The sequence below is a fragment of the Carcharodon carcharias genome, chromosome 23, assembly GCF_017639515.1.
Source record: "Carcharodon carcharias isolate sCarCar2 chromosome 23, sCarCar2.pri, whole genome shotgun sequence".
In the NCBI taxonomy this organism is placed as follows: Eukaryota; Metazoa; Chordata; class Chondrichthyes; order Lamniformes; family Lamnidae; genus Carcharodon; species Carcharodon carcharias.
Window position 1 is genome coordinate 9,575,455 of NC_054489.1, and position 25,981 is coordinate 9,601,435.

Sequence of the window (25,981 nt, forward strand, 5' to 3'; positions counted from 1 at the left end):
ACAGGGTCACTCCAAATGCGCTAAGCTGTTGTGCTCATTGAAGTGGAGGTGACAGGAATTCCCACGATGTACTTGCTTTCTCGAAACTGTCACGGTGGCTGAGTGCCTGACACTGCATGTACTGAACCACTCTCACCCTTGCATGCTTCCTTAATTATTTCCTCTTTTACAGAAAATTTCAATAGCGAAAAATTTTTGGTTTTGAATTAAAAAAAGCCAATAGGTTTCAGTGTAACTAAGACCTGACCATGTGAAACAGATCCTAAATTTGTTGTTTGGTTTAAATCCTTCTCCCATTCTTTCGCCATTCCTGACTGGTTAAAAATTAATTCTTGGGTCGGGGATGTCAATGGCCATCCTTCATGCCCTTGCAAAAGTGCCAGTGAAGCTGCAGCCTTGAACTGCTGCAGTCTGTGTGGTGAAGGTGTATCCTTCACTGTGGTGTGGTTTCAAGGACTTTTCACCTTGCAGTATCAAACACAACGGGACATGATTCAGCTGTGAACGTTGGCTAGTGTGCAGGTTATCGAGGTAGTGCCTTACATTTATGTAGCATGTTTGATGTGAAAAAGGTCTTTGCATTAGAGATGGTTGGAGAATAGAGATGAGTGAACGATTAGGAACAGTGACAAAGTTTGGTCGAAAGCAGGCGTTGTGAGCAAAGGAAACAATGGACTTCACCTTTTCATAGCCTCAAACTATCCCAGTGTTTTACAGTCAAGGAAGTGTAGTTGTTGAAACATAAGATTTCAAAATTAGTGATAGAAGAGATGAATGCTTTAGGAAGGGCATTCCAAACAGTAGGACTGAAGTGACTGATGGCTTTACTGCCAATGGAGAGTTGGGGGAATAACTCTCAAAAATCCAGAGTTAAAGGACTGAGTGCTGCTGGATGAGGGTTTTGGAGAGGTTTGAAATGAGAATAAAGGTTTTAAATTTAATGTGTCAGGATAAAGTACAGGAGAGTAAGGGCAGGGGTAATTGGTGAGCAGACTTGTTATGGATTTAAAATATAGTTTAGTGAACCTTGGGCAAGTTGGACAAGTTACGGAGACTGGCAAGGAGGCATGAGCAAGCCTGCATGTTTGGGCCTAAAGCTGTCATCATTGGCAACCAGACACCTTTCCATTAGGGCAATAATTGGGAATGGGGGTTTCTTCTCCCCTGCTCTCCACTCCATCACCCCTCCCCACTTTGTGTTAACCATGGCACAGTTGGTAGCATTCCCGCTTTGGAGTCAAAGGTTTTGGGTTTGAATCTCACACCAGAGACTTGAGCATAAAATCTAGGCTGACACTGCCAGTGTCAATACTGAGGGAGTGCTGAGCTGTTGGAAGTGAGATGTTAAACCAAGGCCTGATCAACCCTCGCTGCTTGATGTAAAAAATCCATTGCACTATTTCGAAGAAGAACTGGGAAATGCTCCCCAGTGTCCTGGCCAACATTTATCCCCCAACTAAAATTACTAAAACAGATTATCTGTTTGTGCACACAAACAGCAACAAAATATTTAATTGGCTGCTACAATTCTTATTTTATTATAGTGACTACACTTCAAAAATATTTTATTAAATTACTGAATGCTGTGTGACATGCTGAGGTTGTGAAAGGCGCTATATAAATACAAATCTGTCTTTTACCCAACATGAACAACCTTTTGGGGCAATGCATCCAGTTGAGATAAACTAATTTTATTGCCTAGGCGTCAGAATCAGGATATCGCTGGTCTGTACCAGCGATAGACCAACCCAGTGGGTTGTCTTATGAGGGAAGGTTGGACAGACTGGGCTTGTTTCCATTGGAGTTTAGAAGAGTGAGGGGTGATTTGATTGACGTATTCAAGATCCTGAACGGCCCTGACAAGGTGAACGTTGAAAGGATGTTTCCTCTTGTGCTTGAACTAGGGGGCACTGTTTTAAAATGAGGAAACTTCCTTTTAGGACAGAGATGGGGTGAAATTTTTTCTTTCAGAGGGTTGAGTGACTTTTGAATTCTCCGCCTCAGAAGGTGATGGAGGCGGGGTTATTGAATATTTTTAAGGCAGGGGTAGACAGATTCTTGTTAGGCAAGGAATTCAAAGGTTACCGGGATTAGATGGGAATGTGGAAATTGAAACACAAGAAGATCAGCCATGATCTTATTGAACGGCGGACCAGGCTCGAGGGGCTGAATGGTCTGCTCCTGTTCCTATTTCTTACATTCTTATGTTCTTACCTGCAGTGCCTTACTTCAGTTACTGCAAGGGAATCCCACACTGTCTCCGTGACACTGATTAGTGAGGGTGACTCCCCTTGTAACGAGAGACATAAAGTTCAGTGACAGTCAGTCCCAGGGTACTGGAAATACAAAACCGATCAAAGAAACTGCCAGCACATAAGATATCCTGATTAGAGTTGCTGAAACTTTCTATTAGGTGATCATACTCCAAAGATTCCAGTTTTAACAACTGTGTCACACAGCGTGTCACTGTTGTCTGTCAACTTTGAGGGAGAAATGGAGACCTTGAATCTTACATGGACAATGGTCAACTCAATCTCTTCCACCTCTCGCACCTCTGTTTTCCTCTTATTTCACACTTGATGAGCTGTTTTCGGAGAGAAACAACCCAAGAAAAAGAGAGAATATTTTTTCATTCAGCCCGATGTGTAATTACTGCTGGTGCCCTCAAGGGGAATCTAGACAGGGAAACGACATGTAGCAGTGTTGAATTCATGTCTGCTCTGCACTCCCTGCTGTGGTGCCTGCTGGTTCAGTCAGTTAGATCTCAGAGTCTGTCTTTTTATGGAACTGGCAAATTTGATGATTGCTGGAGATTTTGGCAATTGCAAGCTGTTAAAGATTAATGACGAGTCTGGTACAACTGAGCAGGCCACCTTGACACAACATGGCCCAGGCATTTAATTATTATTTGGGGATGTACCTCCTGAGCTGCAGTCCCATCTGGCTTGGATTCTTCAACTTGATTTATCAATATTGTATTTCAAGATATTCATGGGGGAGTTTTTAAATGTCTAGTTTCCACTGGAAGTTGGAGGAGTTGAGGATGCTGCAGCCCCCTGGTTCATTGCTCGTAGACAAAAACTTGAAGATGTGTCAGACTTATTTATCCCATAATTCTCCTGTTACATGAATACTAGCAACTCATGGGTACTTCATCTGAGCAATCATTCTTTATACACTGAGCGATGGCAGGCTATCGAACCCTGTGCAGCATCAGTGCTGAGCCTGAAATGGTTTTCATGCTTAGTAAATGTACTCGGTCCTTTTGGTATCCCAGTGCGGTCCTGAGGGAGTGCTGCACTGTCTGATGTCACTGCCATTGTCTTGATGAGACATTAAAGCAAGGCCCTATCTGACCCCTCGGGTGAACATAAAGACCCCACAGCGTTATTTCCAATACATGCAGGTGTGGCCAATATTGATCACTCATCCGGCATCACTTAAGGCAGGTTATCTGGTCTTTTACACATTGCTGTTTGTGGGATCTTACTGTGCTTAAATTGGCTGCTGTGATTTCCTGCATTACAATAGTGACTACGCTTTGCTGATTGTAAAGCTGAAGTCAGGAAAGGCATTGTGGAAATGTAAGTTAGTTCTTTCTTCTTCTGACCAGAAGCACTTTCTATTTACAGAAGAAACATTCCCTTGGTAACGCCAGTCAATTGCAGTGAATCAGCTCTGCATCTAGTTGAGCTCAGATGATTCACCAGGTTGCAGGACCTAGGACCTTTTCTGGTCTGTATAGGTGAATTTACCCACTGGCCCATGAAACTGTGCTAACTTTTCTGCCTCACTCTGGCGGGGCTTTCTAGTTTCAGGTTCTGTGCTTGTCTCTGACTAAGTTTGCCAGCTGGAGAAGCGAATCCCTGAGTCAGTCGTTTGTGTTCTGCATTTGGCTTGGGCAGTGCTTGAAGGAAAGAACTTGCATTTATATAGTGCCTTTCAAGACCTCGGAACTTCCCAAAACGCGTTGCAGCCAGGGAAGTACTTTTTGAAGTGTGGTCACTGTGGTAAGGCAGGGAAATGCTGCAGCCAACTTCTGCACAGCAAGATCCCACAAAATAGCCAGGCAGTCAGTCGGTCGGTTGAGGGGGAAATATTGGCCAGGATGCTGGGGACAACCACCCTGCGCTGCTTCGGAATAGTGCCATTGGGGTTGTTCACATCCACCTGTGAGGGCAGACTGGACCCCTCTCTCATTCAAGCATTGAGAGTTGGATGATGCATCAGAAGAACCACAATTTTCCCAGCTGAATCATTCACAAGTGACTCCATCAAGAACGGCTGCCTGTTTTTTTTAAAAAAAAAATGTGTTTGGGATTTGAATTTGGGAAATGTTGATGGTCATGGGGCAAATCAACACAATGACAGCTGCGTACTTTGTTGTGAAGTGAATCAAAAGTCCATTGCAACCGATGCCGTAAGACTTGAGTCTGATGTTAGTGGTTGATTCCTTCAGTAGAAACTAAAGGGGCTGGGGGGGTGGGAAGAAGAATAAATCAAAAGGATTATTTTTCTTGCTCTATTTGAGCTGCATTTAATGGAGTTAGCTTTGAAACCTCTCTGATTTGATCATCAGTGAGTCTCTATTCATTCTTGGGATGTGGGCATTTGCTGCCCATCCCTAATTGCCCTTGAGAAGGTGCTGGTGAGCTGCCTCCTTAAACTCCTGCAGTCCATGTGGCGTAGGTATTAAGAGTAATAAATATCATTGTCATTGAAAAACTAAACATTTGCTTCCCTCTTATAATTTGCTCTTCAGATTTAGAAGCGGATTACATTGTGGATAATTGATGACTGTAACTATGGTACAAAGCAGTAATATCTACCACAAATCTAGTCTTCTGTTTCACTCCTTCCCCCACCCCAACAACCCACAAACTGTTCCACACCTTGAGGTTGCATGCCAGCTGGGATGCAGTTCCCTGTGCGATAACAGCCCCACCCCGGCTGCTTATTAAATTCTTTGTGCACGACTTTCCACAAACATGATGGGTAAGGAGGATGTTGCAGCCAAGAGCACTTGGGTCCCCCAGCCAATTTGTGCTTGCACATGCACAAACACACACTTGTGATACCAAAGCACGAATACATTCCATTTATCTATTGGTCTATTGCTGTTTTATTTTATTGCTACTTTTGTTGGAGAATGATTTCCCACAATAACTTGCATTTGAACAATTCCTTGAATGAAGTTAAACATTCCAAGTCGCTTCACAGGAGCTCAGGGCCAGTGTAACTACTCAGCAAACTTAAGCAGTCACCTGGAGTGGCAAAATTAAGGGTGAAGGCAAAAAACTGAATGAATTATTCATGAAACTTCATAAGTAAACAAACAGGTGTCAACAGTGGGAATGAAAGGTCTGGATTTGCTGATATATATGCACGTATACTGACATGTACATATAGATTTTCAAGTACTTACATTGCAGTCTTTCCCAAAATTTCATATTATATTCCTCAATCTGACAGTTTTACAAATTTTTGCATCTACATGACTATTCCAAAATTGTGATCCAGTGAATGACTAGGTCATTTGATCTAGGTCACTCTATGGTAATGATTATTGATTGTGTAAATTGTGCATAAAATCATCTAGTAAATGTTACATCATGAGGCATATTACACATAATGTGCATTTCATCTAGTACATATTCTGTGAAAAGTGTAGAACAATGAGAATGTTCAATTAGTATCATAATATTCTGCTTTTTCATGTAAAGTAAATCTAATTATAAATGCTAATGTAAAAAAAAAATCATTTTTAAAGTTAATTGTTGGGGGTGGGACACAGGCTGAAGGTTCGCCTAGGGTACCTAATACACTCTCACCTATAGAAACTTCTTCAAACAAAATTTGACACTGAGCCACAGTTAGTGTGTTTTAAGGAGCATCTAAAAAGAGAGATGCAAAGCTTTAGGGAGTGACTTCCAAAACCTGTGATCTAGACAGCTAAAGGCCTGGAGGGGTGAAAATTGAGGATGTGCAAGAGGCCAGAATAGGAGGTGCATGGGGATCCTAGAGAGTTGGAGGAGATCAGGGACGGTGAGAAGTGAGGCCATGGAGGGATTTGAAAACCAGGATAAGAAATTTAAAATTGAGTTGGTTCTGGATCGGGAGTCACTGTAGATCATTGTGCACTGGGGCGATGGGTGAGCAGGACTTGGTGTGAGTCAGGATACAGGCAGTAGAGTTTTGGATGAGTTTACATAGGGGGAGGGTGGGCTGTAGAGCATTGGAACAGTAGAACCTTATTTAGTTAGAGGCCCTAAAATGAGACCAATCCAGTCTGGAGAATATTAAGCTTCACTGCCAAATTATGAAGCAATCCCCCATTCTCACATTCTGTAATGCACAGTTGTAACAGGACCTGTTGCAAGATTGGCCCAAATATGACAATAATACCATATGTGCCTCACTAAATGGAGGGGATGGTGCCAACATCTTTTGGCTCCTTGGATATGCAGCTGACACTTTAATTGTTCAAACTGGATGTGGATTGTTGGCAGTGTCGCTGCTTTTTTTAATACCACTTCCTCACTGGTGCAGAAATCCTGGGAAATGCTTATCCAGTGGATGCCAAATCCAGTTATATTTCTTTCTTTGACTGTTTCTTCAGGAAGGTGCCTTTTCCAGCTTGGAAACCTTGGTGCAGCTCTGAAAGAATTGACTTGTGTTTTTTTGTTGTCATGGTTGCAGCTGACCACCTCAAAGACCAGAGATTAATTGCTGGTTTAATGATTTTGAGACCTTGACCCTAGAAACTTGGACACTCGGATAGATTAGTTCTATAGAGATCATTTCCCAGACTGTCCTAAGCTAGGGAAATCTTGAATGAATGAACACATTGTTCCCATCTCCACTTGATGCATGCATGATATTGATCTCCACAGTATTTCTGGAATGCTACCATTCTGTGTACATAATGTATCCACATGTTAATCACATCAAGCTCACATTTCTTTATAATGCTTTCAATCTTTCACAAATTACAGTTGTGGTCCCACATTCCCAACACCCCTGTTCTTTGAGCTTCACTGGACTGCTCTCCATTAGCCGCAGTGAAGGTCATTGTCCTCACTTTTATATCCCTCCCTGGCCTCGCTCTACCTGATCTTGGGAATCTCCACCAATCTGATTTTCCCCCTTTGGCACTCTAATATTGGGTTGCTCCTTGCTCTCTGCTCCACCACTGGTGGCCACTATTTACCCACTATGCTACAATCACCTGAAACTCCCTCCTCCAGATACCTTCACCTTCCTGTGCCCATCCTGCTTTCGAAAACCACCTCAAAATCAATCAGTGAACACTCCTGCTTTCCTTTCCCCCTGCTGTGGGTCGATTGTTCTCCAGATCTTTGGTCACCTTAATGTTCATGGAACAGCCATAATGGTTGTGTTTTAGCTCTGAGCTGTACTGAGAAGTTTTCTGCTTGGAACAGGGAACGTTGTTTCCCTTGACAGATGGGTTTGTAAGCAAAGGACACAGATTTAAGATAATTTACAGGGGGGGGGGGGGGTGGGATGAGAAATTTCTGTATGTAGTGAGTTATGATCTGGAATGAACTGCTTGATATGGATGTTTGAAGCAGATTCAATAGTAATTTTCAAAAGGAAATTTAATATATACTGGAAAGGGAAAAATTTGTAGGGCTACAGTAAAGAGGGAGGTGGGATTATTTGGATAGTTCTTTTAAAGAGCTGGCATGATGGGCCAATGGCCTTCATTTGTGCTGTACAACATATGGGCATTAAACCAATGCTTCCAATTGCATCAAACCCTGGTACTCACTTCGCTTAACTGGGCGCACTAACGTAATCTTTTCTGATGAAAAGTGAAAGAGACACATGCCTTGACTTGTGAAAATTCTCTTGGTGTTTGCTGCCTCTGGCAGTAGTTTTTCCCCCTAGATGTTGTTGCATGAAGATTGAAACAATCCCATATCCCAGTTATTCTGCCTGAGGGGATAATTGTTGTCTTCAATCCATTAATCATTGCATGCTGCCTCTCCTCTACTTTTCAAAGGTTTAGTAGCATGTGCCAGTTTGACTTTATTCCAAATTTATACTCTTGGAAATAAAACCAGAAAGTGCAGGAAACACATAGCAGGCCCAGCAGTGTCTGCGGAGAGAGAAACAGAGTTAATGTTCCAGGCCAATGAGCTTTCATTAGAATTGTTCTTCTTCAGACAAACTCTTGCTCTTATGTTTTCAGTTTGCCTAAAATATTTCCCTATTGAAGATCCTCTTTGGATGGGATTGTTCCAGTGTAACCAATCACTCAATTATTTAACCATATCCCTGATCTTTATTTGACTTTCTTCCCTATCATCACATCACTTGCATAATAATTTAAAAAATATATATTTTACTGTTGTGGCATAGCTTTTTTTTATTGGAGGAGGTTTCTAAATGCTATCAAAGACGAAAGATGTCTCCAGATCTCTTGTTCATGCCCCATCTCAATGATCTCTGGGGGCTATTTGTCTCTTTGACTCCCTCCTATCCCCTAAGGCTGATGGACAACTTATTCCCTTTGCCACCATTGGCAGCCACTCTTCACCCTTTCAACTTCTCTGAAACCCCCTCACTGAGTTAATTCTTTAATAGAATCTACACAAGCAATTGGGGAACCATACAATGCACGGCAATTTGAAAGACCTGCATTTATGTAGTGACTTGCTCAACCTCAACTCATCCCAAAGTGCTTTACAACCAATAAAGTACTTTTAAATTGTAATCTTTGTTGAAATGTGGCAGCCATTTTGCATGCATCAAGCCCCCTCAAACAGCAGTGAAATAAGTGGCCAGGTTATTTGCTTTAGGTGTTGGGTGAGGGACAAACATTGGCCAAGATGGTGGGAGAGCTCCTGTGCATCAAATACTACGCTGGGACCTCTTGCTCCCTCTGTGCTGCACTGGGAGTGTCAGCCTGGATTACATGCTCAAGTCTCTGGAGGGGGGGACTTGAATCCACAGCTCTCTGACTCAGAAATGGCAGTGCCACAGTTATTAGTGTATTAACACGTACGCAGGTATACTTTCAAAATTATTTTCCAGCAATGGATTGGTGAAGCAGTTTCAGGCTGGGAAATACAGGGTGCAAGATTCTGAAGTGTTTTAATTATCCAGTGACCCTCATCATTCATAGAGGGACTGATTTTATTTGAATGTGTTTAGAGCAGTCTATTACTCTTGACATATTACTGTGACGATAGCCAAATTACCGATAAACAATTTGCAAATTACTGAGTTGTATTGGAAGACCCACTAAGGATATTCCGGTAGTTTCCAAGAGATATTTGCAGAGCCCTCTTGTATCCCCTGGGAGTAACACCCAGATTTATAAGCTGCAATCCTTAATCAAAACAAGGTCAAGTGCCTTGGATGATTTGCTTTTTCTTCCCTGCCCCCTCCAAGCTGTTTGCTGACTCATGGTGGGCCACAGGTCTCTTATGCATCAGCAGGTTCCGGATACCACACCCATTACTCACATTCCAGTCTGATCAGAAATCACAACCCCAGTGCTTTTGCTGCTGTCAAATGAAACCAGAAGGCTAAACAGTGTCTGTTATGGTTAAAAAAAAAGTATCTGCTCACTCTCTAAGCTCATGTGCGAAGAATGGTGTGTTGGTAGCAGAAGTTGCCTAGTTGTTCAGAATAGAATGTAAGTTGTCCTCTCATCTGGTGCCCAACCATCAACATAGCAACAGGAGGAGGCCATTCAGCCCCTCAATTTTGTTTTCTACTGTTCAGTTGGAGCATGGCTGATGTGGTTCAACTCTATTTACCCAGGCCGGTTACATGACCCTCTGCATATCGAAAATCAATCTGCATGCTGAAAGCCTATGGTGTGCTTCTGGCTGTCTCCTCTGATACCTTTGCTGTTGATGGGGCCCCAAGCTTCAAGCCCTGGATTAGCTACTCAAAAAGTGGCGCAAAAGTTATTCTGCAGAAATGCAATTTTTCAAAAGATTCTTTGAACTATTGTTGAGGAGTGGACATGGTTGGTTGTTAAATGGATCTCCTCTGGATTATAACCAGTGGCTGACAGCATGATGAGGCAAATCAAAAAGCTTTCTTGTGGCTTCCTGTGATTCTCCCTTTTTTAAAATAAAGTGCACATGTGAATACCTTTTATGGTTTTTTTTTGCAGTGACTAATTTCTAAAAATGGAAAAATACAATTCATGTGACTTTGCATCCGTTGTCTGTTAGCCCACACAGCGTGTGGTGTGTTTTATTTTTAAATTCTGGAGCCAAGTTGAGCTTGCAGTTTGGACGGTACAGTTTATGAAGAGGTGGGGAGGGTGTACTGAGCTCAGGCGGAAATGCTTTGTGCTGAAATATGTCATGAGCTGAATTTGTACTACCAGCACCCCCTCAGAAAAATTAATCTTCCAACGAGGAAAGGGGGAATGCTAGTTTTTCACCAGCTAGCAAAATTGCATTTTCCAGTCTTATGTCTCAAAGCCTCACATCCCATGATCCCTCTGGGGCGAGGGAAGGGAGCGGGGAGGGATCGTATATGGGATACATACTTAAGAATTAGGAGCAGGAATAGGCCATTCGGTCCCTCAAGCCTGCTCACCATTTGATAAGATCATGGCTTATCTGATTGTGGTCTCAACCTCCTGTTCAAACCCCTATACCCTTAGATTCTTGATTGACTGGGAAGTCTGCCATAAAAATATTCAATGACTGTGTCTCCAGAGGTCTCCGGGAAAGAGAGATCCACGTACTAATGACCGCCTGAGAGAAGGAAATTCTCCTCATCCCTGACTTAAATGGGAGACCCCTTATTTTTAAATTGTCCCCTAGTTCTAGACTCCTCCACAAAGGGAAACATCCTCTCAGCATCCATCCTGTCAAGTCTCCTCAGGATCTTATATGTTTCAATAAGATCATCTCTTGATTTTCTAAACTCCAATGGATACAAGCCCAACTTGTCCAATCTTTCCTCATAAAACAACTCCCCACATCCCAGGTGTCAGTCAAGTGAACATTCCCTGCACGGCAACTATTGTAATTATATCCTTCCTCAAATAAGGAGACCAAAACTGTGCACAGTACTCCAGATGTGGTCTCACCAACGCACTGTACAACTGTAGCAAAACTTCCCTATTTTTATATTCCATTTCCTTTGTAATCAATGACAACATCCTATCTGCCTTCAGTTCACTTGCTGTACTTGCACGCTAACTTATCGTGATTCATGTACCAGGACACCCAGATCCCTCTGAACCATAGAGCTTTGCAATCTTTCTCCATTTAAATAATATGCTGCTTTTCTATTCTTCCTGCCTAAGTAGACAAGTTTCCCACATTATACTCCACCTGCCAGATTTTTGCCCACTCACTTAACCTATCTATATCCCTTTGCAGGCTCCGCAATGGTCTTCACAACTTCCTCTCCTCCCTACCTTTGTGCCAACAGCAAGTTTAGCAACCATACATTTGCTCCCTTCATCCAAATCATTGATATAAATTGTAAATATTGAAGCCCCAACACTGATCCCTGTGGCAATCCACTCATTACAACTTATCAACCTGAAAATGACCCATTTATCCCTACTCTGTTAGCTTACCAATCCTCTATCCATATGTTACCCCCTACACCATGAGTTCTTATTTTGTGTAGTTACCTTTGATGTGGCCCCTTGTCAAATGCCTCCTGGAAATCCAAAAACACCACATCTACAGGTTCCCCTTTATCCACGTTGCTTGTTACTTCTTCAAAGGATGCTTATAGACTAGTCAAACCCTTTCCTTTCACAAAACCATGCTGACTCTGCTTGATTGCATCGCGATTTTCTAAGTGCCCTGCTATAACCTCCTCAATGATAGATCCAGCATTTTCTCTATGAAAATGTTAAGGTAATTGGCCTGTAGTTTCCTGCTTTCTGTCCCTCTTTTTTTGTTGAAAAGAGGAGTTACCTTTTTATTTTCCAATCTGATGGAACCTTTCCAGAATCTAGGGAATTTTGGAAAATTAAAACCAATGCGTCTACCATCTCATCAGCCATTTCTTTTAAAAGCCTACAATGAAGTCCTGGGGACCTGGGGACTTGTCTGCTTTTAGTTCTAATAATTTTCTCAGTACCCTTTCCCTGGTGATTGTAAATGTTTTAAGTTCCTCTGTTTCACCTCTTAATTTACACTTATTTTTGAGATGTTATTTGTGTCTTCTACAGTGAGGACTTATGATCCCCAGCTAAGGTTACCCCTGGACAAGCCTGATTCCTGAGTGGAACCCAGCTTGATAGATCCTAACCTTTAATTTGTTTGTTTAAATATGTGGAGAGTAGCTACTGAATAGAGCTGCAGGAGTCAGCTGATGAACTTTTAACGAAACATAAAACATTTATTTAACAAGAAAAGATGAACTATGTTACAATATTCCTTCACCCACAACTATACCTTTACAGATATATTCAGATTTGTAAAGATGACACAAGTTACAAAGCTATCTTATACTCTGATGTTCACAGTAAGTACATTCTGTGTAAACCAATAGGCACCCTGTGGTCAGACACACCAAACTCTGAAACCAAGTGACAGATGCCACCTCAACCAAATGCTATGGATCCCTCCTCAACTCCCCCAGATGCTTGTTATATGGTGAGCCAATCAACCTCACTGAAATCCATTTTTCGCACAAGGTTTTCAAATCTCAACTTTTCAAGAACTCGCAATGGAACCTTCTCCCTTTAGATTTGATTATTCCAATGCCCTCCTGGGTGGCCCGACATCTTCTATTCTCTAGAAAGTTGAGCTTATCTAAAACATCACTGCATTAAGTCTTATTCACCCATCAGCCCAGTGATCCCAGATCTACATGGGTTCCCGGTCTAGCAATGCCTCAACGTTAAAATTCCCTAATTTTCAAACCCTGCCATTGCCTCAACCCTCCCTATCCCTGGAACCTTCTCAACCCCACAACCCTCTTGACTTTCACCTCTTGCACATCCCCAATTTTAATCAGTCCACCATTAAGCCATAACCTAAACTCTGGAATTCCTTCCCTAAACCCCTCTGCCTCTTACCTCCTTTTAAGATACTCCTTAAAACGTGCCTCTTTGACCAAGCTTTCAGTCATCGGGCCTAAGGTCTCCTTATGAGGCTCGGAGTCCAATTTTAACTGAGAACGCTCCTGTGAAGCATCTTGAGACGTTTTACAGTATTTAAGGTACTATTATAAATGCAAGCTTTTGTAGTTGTTGATAGATATTGCCCAAGACACGTAGGAAACCTCTTTCTCAGCCTCAAGGTTGTACCATGGAGTTATTTCTTTTGAAGTACACCTGAGAGTGCAGATGCGGGGCCCTGTGTTTAATGTCTCATGAGAAAGAAGGCACCTCCACAGCAATGGAGTGTCAGCCCACATGGATTTTATTGTGCTCAAGTCTCTGGAGTGGGAATTGAACCCAGAACCTTTAGACTCAAGAGTGCTACCTCTGAGCCACAACTAATGCCAGAAAATGGTTACTTTGGTTGAAGTGATGACTTAGGCCTGATCGCGATGCCCAGTAAAGATTAAATGGCCTGGGGGTTGCCGGTGAAGAATGGGTTGGGTGAGATTCTGGAAAGGAGTCTCTCTTAGGGAGGTGATTCTACCAGGGAAGAATGTGTGAGGAATTGCATGTCTGGGAAGCCAGTGAAGGAGCAACAGCTCAGTACGGTTTTTGTTTCAGTCCCATTTGTTAAAAAGCCTGGTCTGTAACTGTGGCTACGATACACAGTCCACGCTAACTGAATTCCTCATGCTCATGCCTTTTCTTGCCTGGGGCAATGCTCGGGGGGGTGGCAGTGGTTGGGAAAGGGGACAGGAAAAGGGAAGGCATGTGATTTATTCCTGTCATCTGACCACAGAGAACGGGAGAGGCTTTACGGCGTTTTCCTGGTATGATGTTGGCTCTCTGCCTCCCCCTGCTGGTTAGATGATGGAATAGAACTCGGAGGCAGGACAAAACTGCAGGTTCCAGTAGTTCATGGGAGGCCTCAGCCTATGTAACCGATTGTCTCTTCTCAAATGGAGAGAGATGCCTATCATCCCTTGCGGACAAGAAGGCATAATCTTAAAAATTAGCTTGATGTCAAGAAACAATTCTTCACCCAAAGGGTCGTGGACATCTGGAACTCTTTCCCCAAAATGCTTTTGAGGCCAGAGGTCAATTGAAAATTTCAAAATTGAGATTGATTTTTATTGAACAAGGGTATTAAGGGTTACAGAATCAAGGTGGGCAGATAGAGTTAAGATGCAGATTAGCCATGATTTTAATGGAATGGGTTAAGGGCTGAATGATATTTTCCTGTTCCAATGATCTTGCAATGTTATCAGTTAACACTTGCAATATAAATCTACAAATACACGGTCTTTATTATGTAATTATAATCTAAAAGCTGGTATTTTTACTGTAGGAACTGCTTTCCTAACCAGCCAACTCGTATACAATTGTCAATTGGTATGTAGCAGTGTGTCTGTTATGCACATGCAGTTTGCAGTTGTTGAACGAGTGAAAGAACAGCTAGTGTGCAGTACTGCAGCGTGTGTTGTCTGAGCATGTGTGTTAACATCAGGTTATAGACACACTGAAGTTAATTGAATGGGTGTGCATTTGTCTTTGAAGTGTTTCTATGGAAACTGTTGATGTCCTGAGAATTTGGCTTAATGAGAGCGTAACATTAATTTATTCCATGTGAGAGCATCACCTTGTGGAAGGGGGTGGAAAAGCATGTTCGGGAAATAAGTGAGGTTTCAAACTGTTCTTTGGATTCAGTCAAGGGATGTGAGAGTTGCTGGCAAGGTTGGCATTTAGTGCCCCAGTTGCCCTTGGGAAGGTGGTGGTAAGCCACCTTCTTGAATAAAACTGAATGGTTTGCTAGGCTATTTAAGAAGGCAACCACATTGCTGTGGGTCTGGAGTCACATGTAGGCCAGGCTAGGTAAGGGCAGTAGATTTCCTTCCTGAGAGGACATTAGTGACAATGTGTTGGTTATCTGGTCACCAACTACTGATTTATTAAGTAATTGAATTTAAATTCCCCAGCAGCTGTCCCTAGGTTACTTGTCCTTGGCTACCATTTCCATTAACCTGCACGAACTTCACCTTTCCAGAGTCCCACGTTTATAATGGCCAATGAAATCTGCGAAGCATGTTTATGTAGAACAGAAACAGGCCATTCAGCCCAATTGGTCTATGCTTGCTACTCCCACCCCTCTTCTTCAAATCCTATCCTCCTATTCCTCTTACACTTATGTGGCCTCCAGGTGTTACAGTTACAGGTAATATAAGGTGTTACAGTTCACACAGGAAGTCTGGGTTGCTGTGGCAACATGCAATTTTACATACATGTTGTAATCTGGAGCCAAGGATGGCGATAGTGGAGTCTCCAATGTTCTTTCCATCACATGACTGACCAGGAACCTTTCCTGTTCTTACCACCTGTCATTGGCATGTGTTGGAAGGATTTGCAGGTTGATAATCAACCTGTTTGGCCACATTATGACTGCATCTTTCTTGGCCACTCAAGCCCTGGAGTTGGAGTTGGACTTGAACCCGGAACTTCTGGCTCAGATGCAGGGATGCTACCCACTGTGTCACAAGGTCACCTCTTCCCCTTAAATACACCTATGCTGTCCTCCTCTTGGTGTTAAGTTCTATAGTTTCACCACTCTGGGTAAATAATTCCTCATTGGATTTATATTTAACTGTTATTATAATATACAATTATAGCCCTGACTCCTGATCTCCTCCCCACCAATGGAACATTTTCACTACTTTCTGATCAAACCCTTTAATAATGTTCAAGATCTATTAGGTCTTCCCACAGCCCTCCTGTTTCTAAAGATAAGAGACCCAGCCTGCTCAGTCTTTCCTGTTACATGGTCCCCATTTGTTAACCTTCATGGGGACTCAGTGCTATGACACTGGAGTAGAGTCCACCACTAGGGTTAACCACATATTTAAAGCAGGTTAATGAAGTGACTGTTTCACTCCCCCAGAGCGATGAGCTACAACCATGATTTGTTTCTAACGTGTGAATTTTTTAAAACATTTTTTTTTGCCATCAGATAAAATATCATGAAGAATTTGAGAAAAGCAAAGGCACTTCTGCTGCAGCTGGTGAACGAAGGAACTCGAATGATATTCCACAACACAATGTCCAGCCTGAGATGCATCGAGGTGAGCTGCCAAGCACACACGATCGCAAACTAAAGACGGGTGAGGAAGACCAGTCAGTCAATCTTTGGTTCTAAGTATGACCACCAGTCCCCGGTCCCTAACACGTTAAAACATCTAGCAGTGGGTTTTTGCATCTGCTGCCCTCTCAAGAGGTCCACTAACAAGACTCTTAACACTCTTGGCTTTGAAATTGTCAATTGGGTTGACCACTCATTGTCTGAAGACCTTCCCAATGTCAATCCTGCATTTGTCTTTCAATAATTTGTATCCTTGTCCAAATTTCACTATAATTTGAATTAGTGCTCCAAGTTAACCCTTTCGATACTCTTTACCAAATTATGTATCACATTAGAATCCCATCTTTAGTTAGCAAGGTTGATTGGTCCTGTTTTTTCTGTTATAATTCCTCCTGTCTGGTCCTGTTTGGTTTATTGGGTATGGAAGATTGTAAAGGAATATTTTAACCCCCTATCAAATCTCCCCTTAACCTGCCCTGCTCCAAGGAGATCAACCCCAACCTCTGTGCACCTGAAGTCATCAACCCAGCCTCCATTCTGGTAAATCCCTCCTCCGCCTTCCTTGATATCCAAGCCATGACATCCATCCTAAAGTTTTTAAAATAAATAGATAGTTGACTGGAGCAGCAATTGTCTAGCTAGGTAGGTCTTCATTCAGTAGGGATGTGATCAAACATATGCGCACACACCTGATGATTCAAAGTGACATTCTAGCTCTACCTCTTTTATTCCAACCACAGCCCCTGTCATCCTGATCATGATTTGCTGACTCTATGGTGCTATATGTGCAGTACCACAAAAGGGGAGCTATGGTTTTGCTGCATGGTGTGTATCCTGTACCATTGCAAATAGCTAGCTTTTGTAACTCGACATTTCTTCAATTTCCACCCCCATCTCTAAACTTCTTAAATTTGCATCCTCCCCTCACCCTTAGGCCTTGCATTTCTTTCCCATTTCCATCCCTTTCCTTTCCCAAATCATATTCATTGTTCTACTTATTTAGTGTTCCGAGTATGAGCGGTGTTAATTAACTCCTGTCTTCTCATTTCCATCATTGGCCTCTGTGGATGCTGGTGTGAGGTTGGGGATGGGGGTGAATGGACAGTTGGTATGAGGTTGGGGGTGGGGGTGAGTGGGCAGCTGGCATGAGGTTGGGGGTGGAGGGTGAGTGGACGGCTGGTGTGAGGTTGGGGGTGGGGGTGAGTGGACGGCTGGTGTGAGGTTGGGGATGGTGGGGTGAGTGGACGGCTGGTGTGAGGTTGGGGATGGTGGGGTGAGTGGGCAGCTGGCATGAGGTTGGGGGTGGAGGGTGAGTGGACGGCTGGTGTGAGGTTGGGGGTGGGGGTGAGTGGACGGCTGATGTGAGGTTGGGGATGGTGGGGTGAGTGGACGGCTGGCGTGAGGTTGGGGGTGGGGGGGTGAGTGGACAGCTGGTGTGAGGTTGGGGGTGGGGGGGTGAGTGGACGGCTGGTGTGAGGTTGGGGGTGGGGTTGAGTGGACAGGGGGCGGGAGGTTGGGGGTGGGGGGGGTGAGTGGACGGCTGGTGTTCAGTTTGGTTGAAATGCAGTTGCCAACGTCTCCACCTCTGATGAAGGGAAACTGAGAGAACCATATCAACACAACGTGATTGAACATGTTAAAAGGGACTTTCATGAAAAAGCAGCTGTGACGATATTCTCCCTCTGGCTTGCATTCATAAAATCCACCAGTGTCTGGTCACCTCACTGCGATGCAAGAAAAGTTCTTCCAAACTTGCTGGGGGTTTGGGGGGTGGTGTGGGGAGAAAGAAATTCTGGAACCATAGGGAAGATTTACAAGATCATGCTGGAAGAACATTAGGGGCCATTTGGGTGTCATGACCCTTGTGCTTTGGGAAAAATTCTAAATTTTCTTTGTGAGCTGTCCCTTTACGTCCAAAGTGAAACTAAGATAATTCTGGAATGTGAGGCTAATTGGACTTCTTGGATATGACATCATTAGATTTTGAGAAGTTAATCTCTGGCTGGGGTTGCTATGGAACTGAAGCAAAGGATAAATTGACAGTTAATTGGGATATTGAATTACAGCTTGGGTTCTACAAAGGGTGTAGGACGCAGTTGCAGAAAACAAAGACACAGACACAGATCCTGGTGAAGAAGCAGAGAGAAGTTTCTTGAGAATAGGACAGGGACTGTGATGCTGTGGAACACTTTTTCGTGTTGAATCACCTCTTCAAAATTTAGAGACAAAAGCATATTTTCAATGCTTCATTTTGAAGCCTTTGCTACAATAATGCAAGTTGTTCCCAAACCCTGTTTAATTCTCTTGCCTTTATTCAGGCTACCAGCAACATCAGGAACCCCAATCCCAAGACTACACTCCGCCCGCTGCACCATGTGCCCCACCTTCCTCAACAGGGGTAAGTTCTTGTTTGAGCCCTCTAACTGTTCTGTGGGTAAGAAATAACTTGCACTTCTATAGCATCTTGCACCAAAGTTCAGCCCACTCAGTCAACAGCTATTGTAATGTTGGAAATGTAGCTCCCAATTTTAGCAAGATCCCACAAAGAGCGATGAGAGAAAGAAGCAGATACCAATTCTTGTGATGGCTGAGGGATAAATATTGACCAGAATACTGGGAAGATTACCCCAGCTGTTTTTTGAAATGGTGTCATGGGATCTTTCTCATCCACCTGAATGGGTGAATGGGGGCTCGGTTCACTGTCTCATCTGAAAGACAGCACCTCTGACAGTGAAGCATGACTGCACTGGAAATGTTAACCTGGATTAACAGATGCACAGAAGCAGCGGTGTGTACCATATGCAAGAAGCAATTGAGCAAGACCCCTTTGACAGTGGCTTCCAAATTCGCCACCACTACCACCTCGAAGGACAAAGGCAGCAAATGCATGGGAACACCAACACCAAGTCACACACCATCCTGACTTGGAAATACATGGCTGTTCCTTCACTGCCGCTGGATCAAAGTCCTGGAACTCCCTCCCTAACAGCACCGTGGGTGTACCTACACCACATGGACTGCAGTGGCTCAAGAAGGTGGCTCACCACCACCTTCTCAAGGGCAATTAAGGATGGGCAAAAAATGCTGACTTAGCCAGCGATGCTCTCACCGCATTGAAATAATAGAAAAAAATGTCCTCCAGTCTCCAGAATGGGACTTGAACCCACGCATTTAGAGGTAAGAATGTTACCCCATGAGCTGTGGATGTTACTTGAAGCACATGAAGAGTGGTCATTTAGTGAGGGTCCAGATGGTTAACTTCACCCATAGAACTGTAATGGGAGGGTGGGCAATGTGTGTGTGATGGTGGGTGGGGAGCTAAACGACTCCTTTGATAATCTCTCTCTTTTATCCTGTTGTTTGGTAGAAGCGATATAGAGCTGTGTACGACTATGCAGCAGCTGACGACGATGAGATCTCATTCTTAGATGGCGACTTAATTGTTGATGTACAACAGATTGACGAGGGATGGATGTATGGCACCGTGGAGAGAACAGGCGACACTGGCATGCTGCCAGCTAACTACGTAGAAGCGGTGTAATGGAGCCCAGATCTACGCCTGCTTATGCTTTGGTTATATATATTATAAATAAATTACGTATGGATCCCAACAGTAATTTGACAAAAATATTAAGTAAAAACAATAATGTATTAAATTGTGGTTCCGATTACATAACATAGCTATTTCCATTTCTCTGATCTTAGTATTATTGGAATACAGTCAAAATTTTCTTTGGCTTAACTATCCTGAAGAGGGAAAGCTAGTCAGCTGTTGAAGCTTTTCACTGCTCTGCATTGTCCAACTCCCTTTTTTTTAAATAATCTGACTCTTTGCAGATCCTTAATTTGAAATTCTTGGTTCTGGATTACCGTACTTGATGATTGATTTGGATAATCTCAAATTAAGCCTCTTTTAGTCACAACTATCCTAGTTACACTGAAGCATGGTTCTTTTTGCTTGTAAATTGCTGAAATAACTCGAGGTAGAGCAGGACCAAAATACAGGATTGTTCGCTCGGCTGGAGGGAGAGTTTGAATAAAGTTTGTCAAAAATCTTGTTTGATTCTTCAACTCTAACCGAGAGCGAGAGACACAGACACGCACCACATGGAGAGACACAGATGCACATAACACACAGAGACACAGACACAATACACACACAGACAACACAGAAAAACACACAACTCAGAGGGACACAGACTCACAGGTGTGCATAGAGAGAGAGAATCACAGACACACAGATAACAGGAAGACTGGATTTCCAGTGTTCTAAATGCTATTTTTTTTTTTTTACCTCATTCTTAATGTGTTAACCTAGTGAGTGAGTGCAGGAACATTATTTGACTGTGTGCGAATTATCACAGCCAAATTGTTCAATGGAACTTGTCCACAATTCTTGTAAAACCAGAAATCTCAATGTATTGTCCCCTACAGATAGTGGACCCTTTTGGCTCTTGCAATTTTTAGAAGAAGTGAAGCAAGCAGGTTGGAACAAAAAGCCTCCATAACTGTCCTTTTCCTCAAAAATGGCAGTGGATATTATGGACTGGGTGGGTGACTGACATCAGAAGTTCAATTGCTCCATGGAATTGGAGAAGTGGATGAAACCTGCTGCCAATCTTTCCCCCCCCCCCCCCACCTCTCTTCCCCTGCAACCCCCCCCCAATCCTAAACCCGACTGTATGAAAAATCAGTCTTTGTTACACTCAACTGGTGTAACATTTTGCAATTACAAGATTGGTGTTCCAATAAAACCTGAAAGATATTTGTCCCATTCAATATGTTTGCAAGATCAGTGATCCAACCTTCGGCTGTTCATCCAACATCTGCCACTCATTTCAAATCTATGCTGGAGCTTCTCGTTAGTGACATCTGCAAACTCGATCTAATTTGCTATGTTTTTGTCCCATTTTGAAAATCAGATTTTGAAGCATTTTATGCCATTGAAATGAAACTGTGAAAGGCTCAAGTTGGCTAAAATATGCAACTTGAAGAGAGATGGAAAGAAAATGCTTAGTCTAACAGGGATTAATGCATGTTGCTTTTGAATCATTACTGTGTTAATTTATAATACTTGGGGCTTTAGTGAGATTGAATCAGTTTGCTGTGGAAAAGGTTGCCTGAACAACATTTTATCATTCCTATCAAGTAAAGTTGTGCTGACAATGGAGACCTGTCTCCAAGCAACTCCCTCCACCACCTGAGCATTGAGCCAGTGGGAACTAGTCTGGGATCTCTTTACACACACTCGCTGTATCTCATTCAGAGACATGAAGAGAGCAGCAGCACCTATCTTGCTGTGCCAATGTATATGTCCATTTATGAACTCAGGTGCCAGAAGTGCACCAGCTGCCCTCAGTGGTACCACTATTTCTTAAAAGGTGTCAACAAGTCATTCATTTGTAAGTTGGCTGTTTTGACTGGTATTATACAAATTAGTTGATCAATTCCTACTTTTGGTCATGAACATGATGTTGATGGGTTGATTAAATCTCTCAGAAGATTGTATTGTATCATCCAAAGCTCTGTCTAACAGCTTTCTGCTGTTATGTTCTATAGCAAACTGCCCAGCATCCTTAGAAAGCATTGTAAATCCTCTGAGCATTTTGAGGTGGAAGCTGGGTTTATTTTGACTGTTTACAGTGAAATAAATATGAGACGGTTGTGCTCTACTGAATAGAATATTGATTAAATGTTGGAACAGTCTTCAATCAGGTGTCAGCCTTTAATCTAGACCGTGCATCACAAGTACAGAAATATTTTGTAGCAATTGGATAATTGTGTGGAGGGGTGCTGCTCATGTTTTTGGCTCTAAAAACAGCAAAAGCAATGGAATCCTTACGTGAAATGGCCTACTCTTTACATAACTGGTTAACTGATATGCTGGTAAAGTTCAGGCAGCTAAGCTAGCGGACCACTGAAGGTATGTACATAAACACAAATGTGTAGACATTCCGTGCCAATATTAATGACTCTTACAACATTCCATGGAATCAGTACATTAACTGCTTAGTCTTAACATGCTATTTAATTTGAAACTCGCAGCTGTTATCGCTAATGAATTGGTAGAAAAATTGTGTTTTTATACACCATGCTTATCATGTTCAGCTTAGAGCTTTTGCTAAAGATGTTATTGAGTTACCCAAGCACCCGCAAAGAGGAAGTATCTGGAATTAGCTTTGGTCTCTGGGTGGCTGGTTTAAAATGAGGCTAAGTGCAAGGGGAGCAACTGTGTTTAAGCTACAGTTCCATTGATATGTGTTGGTTTGTTGAACTTGAGGTGGGGGGGTGGGGGGGATAAGGTTAAAGGTATTTCACCGTGAAGTACTCTGGGTTATCCCCAGCCACAGCATATGTCTCAGCAACCCCATCCCTCACACAGTAGCTTACAAGAAGTGGGGTTCATCAGCAAAGGGAATGTCCTCCTCTATTCATCTTAAATCAGCTGGGCTGAGAAAGTGCCATTGATTTGTGTGACATTTTGCAAGACCAACTATACAACGTGCAGAATGTTTAAAAAGGAGTTGTTGCAAGAATTTGATGATTGATTGATTGATTAATTAATTAATTGGAAATTAAGAGGATGGTTGGAAATAAATGGTGGTATTAAAGATATATATAAGTAATTGCATAAAATACTGGATATCTGTGATTCAGATGAAGCATGTCTTGGCATTTCTGAATTCTTCATTATGATGCTTGCAATTTTTAGGAAAAAATGTATTTTTGGCATGGTTCTTATATGACAGATTGTCAATAAACTAAATGATGGTAAATAATATGGGACAATAGTGTGGAATTTATTTATCTAGAAATGTGTTTTATTATTGGAACTATTAATCTGTTCAGTTTATGGAAAGTATTATTCCTCAGGAGGGAAGAACTTGCATTTATATAGTGTCTTGCATCACCTCAGATGATCCCAAAACGCTTTACAACCAATGAAGTACCTTCTTCAATGTGCAGTTCCTTTTGTAACATAGGAATTGCAGCAGAGCGCTTGTGCACAAAAAGCAATGAGATAACAACCAATTAAACTTTTAAACAATTAAGGGAATAAGTATTGGCTAGAACAGAGGGGTGAACTGCCCTGTTCTTTGAAATAGTGCCAAGTGATCTTTTATGGTCACCTGAGAATGCACATGATCCCTTGTTTAATGCATTGTCAAAAAGATTGAGACATTAGAATTGATGAAGTATCGTTTTAATTAGGATTATATACAATTTATAAGGTTTGGAGAATTTCAATAAGGTAATCGTGAACTTAATAAATTCACCTCTGACCTCTTGAACCAGAGAAAACATCCAGCAGGTACAATTTGCTTTGTCTCTTTAAATCTGGGCTGTGTCTGAAGGGGGAGAATTTCAGATTGCAACACAACATGCAGTTTATCACTGGAATTTGATGTTATGAACAATTCGATGTGATGAATTAAGAATATCACACGGGAAGTTCATCATCTTCACCAGACAGAGATGAGGAAGACCTTTTGAGCTCATCCTAGCTCAACCAACAGAACACTACATACATGGATCACAACATCCGATTGGTCCTTAACTGGTGCCAGGATTTTTCACACCCCTGGCTATACACTTTTTAAAAAAAAAAAATCTGAAGTAGGTGCTCATAGCTGTTCAAATTTGTCTTTTGCCTATTTGAACCTGTGCCCAGTGTCTTAGCTGAATTGATCCAAAATCATCTATTATAAAATCATCTAATTAAAGAAGCACCACTGAGATCTTCTCATGTAACTTTTAAAGTTGAAAAGTCCTTTCCAGCCTTCTAACTTTGTCTTTGGCTATTGGTGCTCATTCTTTAACTATGCCTGGTTTAATAAAAAAAAAGCTTGTATTTCACATTCCAGGGCTTTCACAAAAAAGTGCTGACTCAACTGGAAATCTGAAATAGAAAGAAAAGATGCTGGAATACTCAACAGGTCTGGCAGCACATGTGGAGAAACAGTTACTGTTTCAGGTCAAAGATTAGGTTCTGATGTAGAATAATTGAGCTAAAACATGAATCGATCCTCTCTCAGACTGCATGACTTGCAAAGTACTTTTGAGCTGTAATCACTGTTGTGATATAGGAAATATGGCAGTGATTTGTGCGCAATAAGCTCCCACAATCAGTAATGTGAAAATGACCAGATTTTTTTAATGTTGTTGTTTGAGGGATTAAATATTTGCAGGTCATGGGGAGAACTTGCCTGCTCCTTTTCAAAATAGTGCATGGAATCTTTTACATTCACTGAGAGAAACAGTGCCTCTGTTTAAATGTGTCATATGAAAGACAGCACCACTGACAGTGCGGCACTCCCTTTGTACTGCATTGCAGTGTCAATCTAGAAGGCAGCAAGATTCCACAACTCACTTCCTCTCAACTCCAGGCTCTGATCTGAAACTGAGAAAATTTTCTGCATCAGGAAAAACCCTTTTAAGTAAATTAAAAGAAGGTTTTTAAAAAAAAAAATCACAATTTTCTGAATCAATTCACTTCAGCCAGAGAGTAACAATACTGTTACTGGGGTGTGGGTTGGGGAAGGAATGAAGGGGAACTGTTCAGTGGGTATGGGTGCTGAAGTGGTCAGTTGCCAAAGCTACCATGTTGGTAGCTGGGTCAATGTGTATGCTGCAATACAAACTTAATTCAATAGTACATCTGTCAATGTGATAACATTATGGCATTGTCCCCTCTAAGCAAGATTACTGGGATGGTGGGAAGCTACAGTTAGCCCCAGCACACTGGGTTTTGGGGAGGGGGGGGATCATCCTCGATGTTGATCCTGATCAATATTTTGTGATAGTTGTTGGAAAGTGGCTTGTGTGGATGTTGAGTGAGTAGACTGAGCTTCCATTGACATCTTTTAGTGCTGTGCATCATCCAAAGCTATGTGTTGGCCCTGTGCATTATCTGAATTTGGGAGTGTTGACCTGTGAATCATCCGAACTCAGGTATTGATAAATGGATGAATTAAAATTAAATAAATAGTCTTCCTCACCATGTGATTTTATGGGACTTATGATCATATTGGGTGTCTGTTCTTTGCATCATTTACTACTTTGTTTTTTAAGTCTATAACTCCTTCCCGTTTTCCTCCTCCTCCCCTCCTCAGCTGAAGCTGCTGACTCCTGTTCAGGTTCAATCCCACAGGAGCTGACAGTCCTCCTATATTACTGCCCATATCTGTGTTTCAACACGGTGTGTAAGAGATAAAAACAAAAAACTGCGGATGCTGGAAATCCAAAACAAAAACAGAATTACCTGGAAAAACTCAGCAGGTCTGGCAGCATCGGCAGAGAAGAAAAGAGTTGACGTTTCGAGTCCTCATGACCCTTCCACAGAACTGAGTGAATATTAGAAGAGGGGTGAAATATAGGCTGGTTTAAGTTGGGGTGGGGGGGGTGGTGGTGTGGTTGTAGACAACCACACCACCCCCCAACCCCACCTTAAACCAGCTTATATTTCACCCCTCTTCTAAGATTCGCTCAGTTCTATTGAAGGGTCATGAGGACTCAGCATCAACTCTTCTTCTCCGTTGATACTGCCAGACATGCTGAGTTTTTCCAGGTAACAGTGTGTAAGAGGCTGTTTGACTCTGGGGGTGCCACCAAAAGCAACAAGTTGCATTTATATTGTGCCTTTAACATAGTGAATGACCCAAGGTGCTTCACAACAGAATAATCGGGCTGGTATTGGCACTGAGGCAAAGAAAGAGATATTTAGATTGGCCAAGCTGCTGCTTACCAAAGAGGGAGGCTTTCAGGAGTACCTTAAAGGA

The 25,981-nt window shown here is 42.4% G+C and overlaps 1 protein-coding gene across 2 annotated transcripts in view; it reads left to right on the top strand.

The window, feature by feature from the left end:
- Positions 1–22,981, top strand: part of lasp1 (LIM and SH3 protein 1) — a 150,003-nt gene extending 127,022 nt beyond the window's left edge. Inside the window, exons 5-7 of one of the 2 annotated variants that reach the window (XM_041173240.1) lie at positions 16,074–16,224; positions 18,521–18,600; positions 19,570–22,981. In XM_041173240.1, coding sequence (XP_041029174.1) covers positions 16,074–16,224; positions 18,521–18,600; positions 19,570–19,743 — 405 coding nt within the window. In that variant the 3' untranslated portion in view covers positions 19,744–22,981. The remainder of the gene's footprint in view (positions 1–16,073; positions 16,225–18,520; positions 18,601–19,569) is intronic. The other variant, XM_041173241.1, reaches the window with a different exon arrangement.
- Positions 22,982–25,981: the final 3,000 nt, after the last annotated feature.